Here is a 13370-nt window from a genome sequence, read left to right as displayed (position 1 = left end):
CCCAACACTGGCCAATGTGTACTGGGGGCTTAACAATTAACCTGAGGCAGCTCAAAAAGTAGCATTTTTACGAGAAAAGTAAAATTTTTTTTACTTGACTTGACTGTGGACTTCGTTCGCGTGGAATAGTGACTTTCGGCAATTTTTGGTTTGACCAATACGCGATGGCGCTGTATATAAACTATCCTATGTCTTTTCTCAAACTCCAAACTATGTCTGTACGTTTAGGCGTGAAGAAAAGACAGACAGACAGAGTTACTTTCACGACAAAACGGCATAATATTATCTAAGAAATTCTGGTTAAATTGCTTTCAAAATCTCTCGGGACACTCCGGACACACGGATAATAATTTATTTTTTTAAAGAAAACCTACAAAATATTGCTGTGCGCTGCCTGTGGTAGGAGAGCGCTACAGGCTACAGTAGCGCCAAAATTATGGCCCCAGAAGTGCAACTAATGGCCGATGTAAAGTGCGAAGTCCAATTAAGTGAGATATATTAACTGTTCGAAATATCTATTCATACATAAACTTATATGCGGACCACATTTACAATCTTAACGTTATCTTCTCATACAACATTTCGAAACTAAACGTTCACCGCTGACAGTGACAGTGATATAATAATCTGTGCTTCAAAATTGACAAGAGTGGGAAGGAACAGGATAAAAAAAAACAGGTTATAATCGAAAGAAGCAACAACAAAATCAATTGTTTATTTCTATTAATCTTTGCTAAAGAACCGGAAATCTCTGATAAATAAATGGGTGACGAAAAGCAGCCTGATGATGCTCAATCAGATCTATCAAATGCAACAGAAAGCTTAAAAATTGAAGGTGATCAGAAAGAGAATGGAGATGCATCAAAATCTGACAAAGTAAAAAGTAAGATTCCTAACATTCCCTTCTCTTAATAGCGTTGTTAATGACTGTTGATGTTATAAAAATAATATTATTCTTCATACACATGTATAATAAGTTACCTTTTATGATGTGGGGAGTGCTGGATAATTGTCAGTAAACACAGATTTATTTGTATCCATAGTTTTATTATTGTTCATTTAATCACTCTGGTGTCAGTTTTTATGGTAACATCAGCATTTCTGTCCTAAGCTATACTGTAAAAGCTAATGTGAGTTGCTGATGTGGTCTGAGATGACAGTCATTGTCTGTGGGCTTGTTGACATGTTGTGACCTCACAATTTTAGATAATAGGTGTATATAATTTTACAATGATTAATGTAAATATTTCAGATAATTTAAATAATATTTAAATAGAAAATATCTCAATGACAATATACCTTTCTTGTATGCCACTTATTATAGTTATCTTAGTTTCATGCTTATCTGCACACCAGTTTACAACAGGATATTACTTTGATTATAACTCCATTTCCAGTTGACATCCTGTTGAAAGCTACAGGCAATGCTCCAATTATGAAAAAGAAAAAGTGGGCTGTGGATGCAGAGAAACCCATTGGATGGATCATGGAGTTTGTCAAGAAATATCTTAAATTAGAAGCAGATGAGAAACTGGTATAATTTTATTTTAATATCTATCGGAAATAAATCTTTTTGAATAGTGTATGTGGCTTAGTGAAGTCAAAGTCAACAAGTGAATATCTTGTGAATATCAGAAATAGCCATTTCCCTAGCACATCTTATTTGTACCGCCACATAGCTTAGTATAAGTGGAAAGGGTCATAGACACATAGAGGTGATCTAATTCCAATTTCCATTATTAATGTTAACCTGCAATCCATCATAAAAGCTAATGTTAATATTTATTTTAATTGGAAAATTAATGTAGCTCATTACTAGTTTATTAAGCTTTGTTATTATCCAAAGAGGTAGTTATAGCATAAATACATAACATATGTACTTTATATTTTCAGTTTCTATACGTGAACCAGACGTTTGCACCGTCACCAGACCAGTTAGTGAAAAACCTTTACGAGTGTTTTGGAACTGATGGTAAACTAGTGTTGCATTACTGCAAAAGTCAAGCTTGGGGCTGAAATGCCAACTGTGTTCCAAAGTAAGCTATATGAACTTTAAAGACAATTTTAACAAGTAAGGGCTTGAATTTACTGAATAAGAATTTATCTATAACATAAGGTTCATTGTGGGAAATCATTCACATTGATATTTTAAATGCATTCTGTTTTATCTGCAGTCTGGTACGTTTGATGGAAATACATATGAAATACATCATTTAATGTAGAAGGGGCAAAATATGTATGTACTTTCTTGTAAGAAAAAATGACAAAGTCAGAACGCAGGTATTAAATTCTTTATTATAATTTGTTGCTTTATCCCAAAATGTTTTCCTTTAGTTTATATCTAGTCATTGTAACTGTTAAGTTTTTTGGAGATTTATCAGAATTTGGGCAAAAAATATATTTTTGATAGTGAACACTCAGGCTAATTTAAAACAGCCATGTTAGGCACTTGTCTCACCGGCAACGATTAACGAGTAGAGCTAGAACTAGAAACGAGTTAGCGAGACGCGGGGAGCGAGTGCGTAGTTCCGATATTTGTGTAGCTCGGCTATAAGCGAGTGTGCGAGTGAGGTGGGCGAGTACTCGCATCACTCGCTCGCTAGATACACACAGTAGAGAAATGACCACTGGTTGCTCTCTAGAGTGTCGCCGAGCGAGTGTTATCTTTCATAGCTCTTGTCGCTCAGCGACAAACTAGTGAAGCGAGTGCTCGCCGGCAGTGTGAACAGTCAGCGATCAACTATTTGTATATGCATCTCTTTTATTCACACGGAAAGTATATCTATTGTACGTTTCTTGAGCGAGAAAATAGCCGATAGTTAGTCGTTTTCTCGTCTTTGGTGGGACAACTGCCTTAGTAAAATTTATTTTCTTTCTTTCATATTATTATAAAATAGTTTTGATTTCATTTGTTACTGAAGTTGCCAGATTTTCCACCTGAAATAAAAGTTATTACAGTGTGTTGTATACATAAATAGATTGGAATATAAATATATTTTGAAATCAAAATTAATTCTTACATAAAACTTTGCGTGTAATCATATTTTGGGTCCCATCAACATTTAGAATAAAAATATATGGCAACACTGACACTTTCTGACCACTGCTATATCCAATCAGACTGAGAATGAGAAGAAAAGATGGAGAAGTTTATTCCATTTACATAACATTTTGCAACTAATATCATAACACCTAAACCATTCCTTTACAATAAGTCAATAAAAAAGGCAAGGACTTGGTCAAAAATGCTTGCTGGGAGAATGCTTGTGTGTGCATTTTTAAATGTGATATTATATAAAATATTAATTGTATAAGCGTATTTAATAAAGTTATAATGACATTTTAATAGTTTTTGTTTTTTTCTTAATTTATTTCAGGTGTTAACAGTGTGGAAAATAAAACTAAACATATTCCAAAACAAGTTTATTATATGAAAAAAATGTCGTAATAAATATAATTCGAGAGTCATGAATACTTAGGGTCAATTGTAACATCTTATCTTATTGCTTCCACTACTATTCATGGACAGTAGGGGAAGGCAGTCTGCTACGCAATCGCTTAGGCACAACACTCGAATATCTGGGCCTATTTTCTGTCACCACTGCCACTGACATACTCTTTGCTTGTCGTCCGCGTTGGTAGGTTATCTACGGAAGGATTGGATATAAATATAATTAATCAAACAACAAGTTGACGTGTTCTATTGTGGTTGGGTTCATATGGCCTATTTTCTAATAAAAAGTACTAGTAGTCGGATGTTTTTCCATCCTTACCTGGTGGTCTACAGCATTTGATTCCGGTGGGAGGTTTAGTTTTATCGGTCTTCTTGCTGTTGTCAGTGCGAGCGGTGTCGTCGCACGGGCAGCACGAGTGTACGCTGCCGCGCGTCGTATCCATTGCTTCGATTTTTTCAGTCTGGAGACAGATATCAAAACATAATTTTGCTATTTTGTCTACCTGTATTTTTAAAAATCCAACAAAAAGCATTAGCTGCTGATCGCAATAATGCAATCAATATTTTTCATGTTTGGCTTCAGCCACATCTTCACTTTTGTACTTAGTTAAAACATGTAAGCTTACCTTATTAGGTGCGGCGGGCACATAGGGCCGGTCTCCGGCGGCCTTGTGCGAGGCCTTCTCCGCCAGAGGTAGTCGGAGCTCGTCTTGTAACGTCTTCTGGGAGTTGGCCGATGTCTGCTTGCTTTTAGGCGGTGTGGTCTCTTTGTGGATGTATTGCTGTTTTGAAAGGAAGACGGCTTTGAATATTCATATTTAGAATTTCATTATTTTAACTAGGAACCCGCTCCGTCTTCGCACGGGAAACCTTCCTCTTTAATCACTCTGTCCATTAAAAAACCGCATCAAAATCCGTTGCGTAGTTTTGTAGATTAAAGCAAAGGGACACAGGGATATAGGGACAGAAGAAGCGATTTGGTTTTATACTATGTAGTGAAGAGATAAATAAAATTAGGTCATAGCCTCAAAGCCTTGGTACCTCGGGCACGCGCCACACGATGATGCTGCCGGCGGCGCAGGCGCTGACGATGTAGCGCGCGTCGGGGCTGAAGCGCGTGCACGTCACCGCGCCCGCGTGCCCCAGACCCATGTGCGTGTAGATGCCTTCCTGGTACTTCCACAACTGGGAATTATACGGAAGTAGCTTACCAACTGTTTACGCACTAAGTATTGAATATGTGCTATTATAATACAAACCTGCCCCTTTAAACACTCTATCTATTAAAAACCGCACGAAAGTCGGTTGCGTAGTTTTGAAGATTTAAACGAACAAAGGGACGCTGAGACACAGAAAAAGCCACTTTGTTTTATACTGGTGATATAAGCTTGGGTCCAGAGACTAACAGGTTATATCAAACAAAAGGTTTGAGACTGAGAAAGAATGTTCAAAGCTTTATCTTACTTCAAGACAACCATCGCAAGATTGCAATGCGCCAGCTATGGCTTACAAGCACGCGGAGATACACTCACCTTAACCATCTGATCGTTGCCTCCCGTAGCGAAGAGTTCCCCGTTCTGAGTAATGTGAAGTCCATTGACAGCACCCACTTTGCTCGCTTCCAGCTAAATCATATTATCAATGTTTACCTTGTAACTGTAACTAAAGAACCTTAAATTCAAGTGGTCATTTTCACGTGCTGATCTCAGAAAATTATCGAATGCTCTGGAGTTTATTGTAAGAGAATTGTATTTTTTTTTTCAACTATGTGACTTCTTCATTAAATGAACTATCTGTAGATGTTCTTTGTATCATTAACACATGAAAGGGAATCTTACTTCTCTAGCCAGATTACCGCTGCCAGTCTCCCAGTAAGCCACGCGTCTATCGGAGCCGCCGGTGAGCAGCTGACAGCCTTGCGGCTCGAAGCACACACACATGAACAGCGTGTTCGCGTACATCACTTGTCGACGGGATAGTGAACTGGGGGTTGAAAATACATGAAACATACATTCTCGTCTACTAACTCCGCCGCTCTGAACTAAGCTATTCTACGCCTCTCCTTTATAATTGTTAGGTTGTCGAGAATAATCTCGAATTGAACTCTCCAAAGCCTTGGATTACCTTCATCATGAGGTACTAGCGTCGTAAAAACCCTTAGGTATGATATTATTGTTTGAACCGCAAGTAAAACCGAAATAGATGAATTACCTACTTTAATCCGCGTCTTGCGAAAAAATTAATGCTACATAATGCTTATCTACTAATTTACATTAGGTGTTCCTCAGGGCTATAAACTAGGCCCATTCTTATTTCTTTGTGGGAGTTACAGGTTGAAAGTCCGTGCTAGTTTTGTTCACTTATTTTGACAAGCCACGAAGCAGTTACTATGTTATTTGACTAAATGATTAGGACAAGGAATTACCGACTATTTAATAGTACCCATTGTGTTAAATTATCATCATCTTGTATGTACAACCTTATATGTATATTCAAATGCTCAATACAAGTTAAGCTGACTTACATCAAATCCCATATAATGCAGGAGCCATCAGTGCCGGCGCTGACTGCCTCAGTGTTGTTCGGCGACACCTGTATGGCGGACACGGGGCTCTTGTGTTCTTTCAGCACTTTCTTCAAGGTCTGGCGTTCTGGCTTTATGTCCCACACACGGACCTAACGTTGTCAATTAATAGGGAAGATTATACGGAATGTTGTTTGTAAAATAAATAAAAGGACAATTTTATTTGGACCGGGCCTTATGTTGTTTAATTGATCCGTAGATCTTTCAATGTGTCTTCCTCTGTCTAATCTCCTATCTTGGTGTGAAGAAAATTGACACATGAAAACCATTTTTGGATAGTTTTCCAATTAAAATTACAATAAAATGGAAGGCACTAATACCGGTACCTTGGATCCTGTGCCCGATATCGGTGGGCATCAATTTTTTTACATGTAGGTATTCTTAAATATTTTTTGTATTGAGTATTTCAAAATGTAAATATGTGCTATAAAATAAATGAATGGTAGGCCAACCTGCCCCTCACATCCGCCGGAGATCAGGGTCCTACCGTCAGTGGTCATGTCGAGTGCAGAAGTTCCCTTGTTATGCGTGTTGAAGATGCAGTAGATCAGTCGCCCCGTCAGCGGAGTGAATGCACGGATGTTGCCGTCGTTCCAAGCTTACAAAACATAGAATTACTAGCATACTATGTATAGGTAGCTCATGGAAGAATAAACAGTGAGTAACAAATTCAAATTGAATCAATTGAAAGATAAATCACACAAACTACGCTGGATAAGCAAGGCTGTAAATAATTAAGTTGTATTTCTCGTCTGAGAACGTTCATGTTATTACAATAATTATAGTACCTAAGATTTATTTTGAGATAAATATTCTAATATAATTGTTGAAGTTTCTAGAGGAGACACGCCTTCTGCAAACCCCATACCATACTTTTGTAGGATGGTTGGCGTTCTTTGGGGGTGGCCTACGTTCTGCAGTGGGCGGTAATTGCCTGATATGATGAAGATATCCTTACTAATATTATAAATCGGAAAGTGAGTTTGTTTGTTTGTTTGTTTGTTTGTTTGTTTGTTCCGCTTTCACGCCGTAACTACTGAACCGATTGCTTTGAAATTTTGCAGACGTAAAGTTAAAAGTCCGGATTAAATAATAGGGTACTTTTTATCCCGAAAAAATAGATATTCCCGAGGGAAAACAAAAATATTGTTTGCTTGATGGATGGATTGTAGATGGCGCTGTGTGTCGTTTAAAACAAGGTAATATATTGCAAACGAATATAAACATGTAAATTTAGAAGCTAAATGATACGATAATGAATCCCCGAAAATGAGGAATTCCCGAGGGATGATGTACAATTTGTTTAATCGTCTAAACTGTTTTTTTTTTACATCTACTTATATATTGCAAACGAATATGAACATATAAATTTAGAAGCTAAATGATACGATAATGAATCCTCGAAAATGAGGAATTCCCGAGGGATGACGTACAATTTGTTTTATCGTCTTAACTGTTTTTTTTACATCTACTTATCCTGAAATAACTATAATTCAACGAATTACTAATTGGTATAAGTATTAGTTAAGTTATTTAGTTCTTGAGGTATGCGATAGATGGCGCTGGGTGTTTTTAAAACGTGGTAACGATGTGTTTTTAAAATACGTAAGAAATGGAATGATAGCTTTTTAAAACGTGGTGACGTTGTTTTTTTTTAAGATACGTAAGAAGTGCAATGATATCTCGCGCTTTAACCTGTAGCTCATTGTTCAATCGCGAGCTTCCCGATAGCTCGATAGATGGCGATAAGGTTGATGGTGTTAAGGTTCGCCGCGAATTAGTCTTAACGTGTTTTGAAATCAGTGGGGCCCAGTAGCGCCAGGGCCAGCCGCGGCTGCGGGTTGTTCGAAAGAGGTACCGCGGCCCTGGTATATAAAAGGCCTACGACGGAACACGACGATTTTAGTCAGTAAGAGTCTGACACTCCCTCACCGCTGCTAACCCACAGCGGGAGGGGTGAACCGAATTCCACGCGGGCGAAGCCGCGGGCGGAAAGCTAGTTATATATAAATCTCATATATGGGGTATTTAAATCTTAAAGCCCAACAAACTACAAAGACATCTTACCTGATACAATAGACTTGCCATCGCCAGAGAACAAGACAGCGGAACACGTAAAGTTGGGCACCACGATCCGCAGCAACTCCTGACAGGTCTCCAGACACCACACTCTGACGTCACCCGCCCCGGCTGTAGCGAACACTCCTGACATACCTCTGAAATATGTAGGTACCCAACTTTTTCACTTCTAATGGCGAAATGAATTCAAGTCATTTTTAACCAACATACATCCGTCTGTTTTGCTAAGCACTGCTTACTTTGAAAATTGTATGAGAAAATTCATAGTAGGTAAACAGTCGTTTTACTAGCTACCTACTGTAGTGTGAAGTGGTGATAGTGGTTGCAAACGCAGATTTATTTTAGGAGTAAGTCATTAATCATTTCACATTCAGATACCTTCCACTTGATTGAAACATCGTGAATATTATGGCGCCCAGCAATGTGGAAGAATTGCTGACGATAACAATGAACTGCACCTAGAAACTAGTTTTAAATTGACCGTACCTTGGAAACGCAATATCATTGATAGCACATCGATGGCAGGTGACGACCAGCGTGGGGTTGAATGTGGCCACGTTAATGGCGTATATCTCGCTGCTTCTAGTACCGGCCAGGAGTAGCCGTCTGTTGCCTTGCATTGTAGGCGACTCCATCAGCTCCAAGGAGGTTATACTGCCCTCTAGCTTTGTTGATTTTAGCTGAAATTTGATTGTTACTAGATGTGTTCACATGTCTCGTCAAATTCACGATTGAGCGGTCTCCCATTGTTATTAATAGAAATCCCGCAAATGAACTATTATGGGCAGACAGTGGTAATGCAAATGTTTAAAAAAAAACTTTTAAGTTAAACGGTTTTATCTTATGTGCACTGAAAACTAGAAAATAAAAAAATAGTTACTTACCTGTCAACCTAAGTAGGTGGTCCCGATCATATTAGACTAAAATAAAAACGTGGGGCCCATTAACTATTGCTGTAGTACTCTCTTCTAGAGGTATAATAGGTGTGGATTGCATCGACTTACTATAATCGTAACTGGAGATTTTGACAATCAATAATCAGCCGTAGCTCATGATCTACCAAAGTATAAAGATATGCTTTGCCATAGGATTTCACAGGGGCCCCACGTTTTTATTTTAGTCTAATATGATCGGGACCACCTACTTAGGTTGACAGGTAAGTAACTATTTTTTTATTTTCTAGTTTTCAGTGCACATAAGATAAAACCGTTTAACTTAAAAGTTTTTTTACCGATTTTTTATTTTCTAGTTTTTAGTATTTAATGAAAATGCCTACCGAATATTCCTCATTCTATCTAATTCATTCTATACAATTTATTACAATCTAATTCCTCAATACATAGCCCTTCCAGATACTTTTTTTTTTAACGACCCCAAAAATCATCACATGACCTCTCCTGCTGTGGGTCAGCAGCGGTGAGGAGTGCCAGACTCTTGAATAAGAACCGTTTTGTTCCGTCGTAGGCCTTTTATGTACCAGGGCCGCGGTAACTCATTCGAACAATCTCGCAGCCCAGGCAGGCCTTGGCCCTGTTGGGCCCGCTGGAGTTACTGACAGTTTTCTACTTGTGAAGCCCTTTCATTTGATACCCATATTGGTGGGATTGATAAAAAATTGTTATCAGCCATTTGGTAGCGGCGGCCATCTTAGATTTCAATTTTGCATAGTAAATTGTATTCTACTCGTTGAGACCCATCAACATGGGTATCAAATGAACCTAAGTTATCCGCCATTTTGTAGAGGCCGCCATCTTGGATTTTAATTTTATATAGTACATTGTATTCTACTGGTTGAGAACTTTCATTTGATACCCATATTGATGGGATTGATAAAACCTACGTTATCCGCCATTTTGTAGCGGCCGCCATCTTGGATTTCATTTTTTTACAGTATATTGTATTCTGCTTGTTGAGCCCTTTCATTTGATACCCATATTGATGGGATTGATAAAACCTACGTTATCCGCCATCTTAGATTTCAATTTTGCATAGTAAATTGTATTCTACTTGTTGATACCTTTCATTTGATACCCATGTTGATGGGATTTATAAAACCTAAGTTATCCGCCATTTTGTAGAGGCCGCCATCTTGGATTTTAATTTTATATAGTACATTGTATTCTACTGGTTGAGAACTTTCATTTGATACCCATATTGATGGGATTGATAAAACCTACGTTATCCGCCATTTTGTAGCGGCCGCCATCTTGGATTTCAATTTTTTATAGTATATTGTATTCTGCTTGTTGAGCCCTTTCATTTGATACCCATATTGATACCCATATTGATGGGATTGATAAAATCTACGTTATCCGCCATTTTGTGCCGGCGGCCATATTGGATTTACAATGTTATTGATATTACTATATTGTATTGTCATCGGAATTAAAGGTGTATACAAAATTTCAGATTAATCGGTTGACAGGAAGAGGGTGAAATTTGAATTACTAAATTTGACCCAAGAAAGAATGAATAAATAATAAAACAAACTGGGTGAGCTAAATAAAACCGTTTAAAAAGATGATGAAAATGGATAAATGGCAACTTAGTACCACCTTATATTTCTTAAAGACTTACAGCTTCTTGAATTACTTACAGCTTTAAAATGAGGCTTGTTAGGGTCGAGTATCTTGCCCTTGGGAAACGATCCCTTCCAGTTGATCTCGTCCAGCACATCTATAGTGCCGTCTCCACCTCCCACAATAAGACATCCGTCATCCATTATAAGTATTGATTCAATTCCTGAAAAAAAAAAACTTTGGCGTTGCATAATGCTGTTTAACTTATGGATAATTTGATTCATGAGCAATATTACTTGGAGGACCTTCTTATCGAGATAGCTGCAGTTTTAATCACCCAACAAGCAGGGCCGAATCCACCCCATAAAAAAGGTTGTGGGTATTTATTCGATATTATTGAAAATTTACATACATTCAGGTGAAGATGGATGAGTAGGTACAATACCTATCTACGGGGGTAGAACATAAGGGGAATAAATGGGTGAGTACATAAGCAAAGTAAATAAAGAAGTACACAAAAACACACAAAGCTGTCTGACTTAGGTGTTGAACCTGGGTCCCCGTAGTCACCGCGACCAACGGAACAGTTCGTGACCAACGGACCTACAAAAAAACCTTAAATAAACCTTCATAATATCTAGTAAAACCTTCGTAATATCACAAACCTTGACTATAGCAGAGAGATTCAGGTCTTTTGCCCTTCTTCCATGGGCCGCACTTGGCGAGGCAGCCGATCAGCGCAGGCTTGCACATAGCGACCGAAGCAGTGGGATCGGACGGGTAGTTGATTGAGAACTTTATCATGTCACCGGTCCTGGAAGATAAAGAAAAATAATGGGGCCAGTTAAACATGATAATGCAATTTGGATCTTGTAGGAGATGTACATATAGGCAAATTGCACCAGATTTTTTTCTATTCTTTACACTCCTAAGTTAACGGATATTGGATTGCCCGGGTAACTGGGTTGAGGAGGTCAGATAGAGCAGTCCCTCCTTGTAAAACACTGGTACCCAGCTGCATCCGGTGAGACCGGAAGCCGACCCCAACATAGTTGGGAAAAGGTCCGGGAGATGATGACACTGGTAAGTTTATATCCCATAATTATTCGGAACATATTCCACTTGGTAATGGTCCCAAAGGGATTGAGAAACAACTCACGTAGTGCCTGCATATCCATATGTATCGTCCCTGCTAACCGCTATACAACGCACGCTGCGCCGGAGTTTGCCGAGCGACACGTCGACCACGTCCAGATTCTTGCTCTCGGCGCGAATGTTCCACACCCTGAGGTTAGCTTGAACATAGTGGATAGAAAATGCAAATAAGATGGAGCTAAATGAATCATATCGTGGTGTATCTCTGGTATGTAGTAGGGGATGGCGAAAGATCTCTTATCCAAATAAGGCTGATAGTGTTTCCTAGTTTTAAGTCTAAGTAGGTTTCCAAACAGTATTTTATTTACTTCGATCATCCTACTAATAATTCGAACATCAGGTTATGTTGTAGAAGCCTAAGTCTGAGATAGTTCGCGCAGTTTAGGTAGGTTGTGCCGAGAATAGTCGACGTCGGAACTTGTTCGCACAACTTGTTGTTGTGAATATTATGGCATACACACAAATCCGCGTAATACTCACAATCTCCACCAGTAACAAAGGAGTTGACTCTCAAATTGAGAGCAGTTAGCGTCATAGCATCTCCTGTAGTTAGCTTGGATGCCGCGGCGGTGCCCGTAGCTGACCCTGCGAAGCAGTCCCAGAGCACCACGCAGCCGTCATCTCGACCACCTAAGGATATCATGTAGCGCTCGTCTGATGAGAATGTTAGCGCTTCCACGCGGACCTGGTGACGGCAGAATAAACAAAAAAAGTGTTGCATAATGGAAGAACAACATGAATTCATACATAGGAACTGATAATGGTTGCCTCTTCCACAGGTACTAAATAAAATAATACCTATACCGCATCAGAAGGGCCATTTCATAAGCCTATAGTTTTATGATGTAGGAATTAGATATTGCACTTGCCTTATGCAACTCATGACTCCCAAGCAGCGTCTTCTTCTTAAAATCCCATACTTTAGCAGAAGCTTTGAAGCCAATGTGGTTTATTTGTCCAGAACCCACGAAGGTGCCTTTAGGAGACAACGCGACTGTCGACACGCTGTTTGTGTGGCCGCTGAGGAAGAACATTTTCTTGGTCTTCCACTCTTGGATGCAGACTTTGTTACCCATTGGGTACACAATATGTTCACTGTCTGGGTGAACTTTTAGACCTCTGATGGCGGATCCTGGAAGGTGGGGGCACAGGTTTCATAAACGTGATTTAAACAAAGTCAGACAAACTTGGCGACCCATGCTCAAGTGATTTATGAGTAACAATGCATGAGCTTAGCAACCATTTTTACCACTTTCATGATGTGTACAATTTAAAATTTTATCAGGTTGCCAGTGTATTGTGGCTTGGTCTCACTTGAGTGTTAGGGTTATAAACAAGAACCTGTTGAATTGCAATAAAACTTACCATCAAATCCAATGATAGCATAAGACTCCAAGTTTTTCACATCACCCATGTTGCTCACTTCAGTCTTTTATGTTTTAGTCTAATATATGAATTACCTAATATTTGTATAATAAAATAGAGAATATTAAAAAATATTATCAATGCAGAAGACTTGATGTTTGTTATGGTTGCTTAGCAACATGTAAACGGACCAGTCATGGTTACATAATGACAA

At 38.7% G+C, this 13370-nt stretch overlaps 2 protein-coding genes across 3 annotated transcripts; one reads left to right on the top strand and one right to left on the bottom strand.

The window, feature by feature from the left end:
• Nucleotides 1-628: 628 nt before the first annotated feature.
• Nucleotides 629-3346, top strand: LOC110378783 (autophagy protein 12-like). 2 transcript variants are annotated; one of them, XR_010277909.1, is made up of 4 exons: nt 629-883; nt 1398-1534; nt 1894-2445; nt 2859-3346. XR_010277909.1 is itself a non-coding variant. In XM_021338187.3 (3 exons), the coding sequence occupies exons 1-3, from the start codon at nt 763-765 to the stop codon at nt 2014-2016; spliced, it is 381 nt and encodes a 126-aa protein (XP_021193862.1). In that variant the 5' UTR covers nt 629-762; the 3' UTR covers nt 2017-3346. The 2 variants fall into 2 exon arrangements, 1 of the variants encoding a protein (XP_021193862.1); XM_021338187.3 differs by having other exon boundaries at nt 1894-3346.
• A 101-nt stretch (nt 3347-3447) lies between these two features.
• LOC110378782 (cilia- and flagella-associated protein 52) lies at nt 3448-13354 on the bottom strand. The gene is made up of 16 exons (XM_021338186.3): nt 13157-13354; nt 12661-12923; nt 12272-12476; nt 11796-11931; nt 11302-11450; nt 10714-10859; nt 8604-8797; nt 8106-8254; nt 6491-6636; nt 5979-6130; nt 5293-5437; nt 4987-5079; nt 4496-4639; nt 4081-4236; nt 3774-3915; nt 3448-3647 (listed from the first exon to the last, which is right to left on the bottom strand). Exons 1-16 carry the CDS (start codon nt 13203-13205, stop codon nt 3586-3588), a joined length of 2331 nt encoding a protein of 776 aa, XP_021193861.2. The 5' UTR covers nt 13206-13354; the 3' UTR covers nt 3448-3585.
• Nucleotides 13355-13370: the final 16 nt, after the last annotated feature.

Source organism: Helicoverpa armigera, chromosome 2 (genome assembly GCF_030705265.1).
Source record: "Helicoverpa armigera isolate CAAS_96S chromosome 2, ASM3070526v1, whole genome shotgun sequence".
NCBI lineage: Eukaryota > Metazoa > Arthropoda > Insecta > Lepidoptera > Noctuidae > Helicoverpa > Helicoverpa armigera.
Note: the sequence above shows the minus strand (reverse complement) of the source record. Positions and strands in the feature narration are given on the sequence as shown.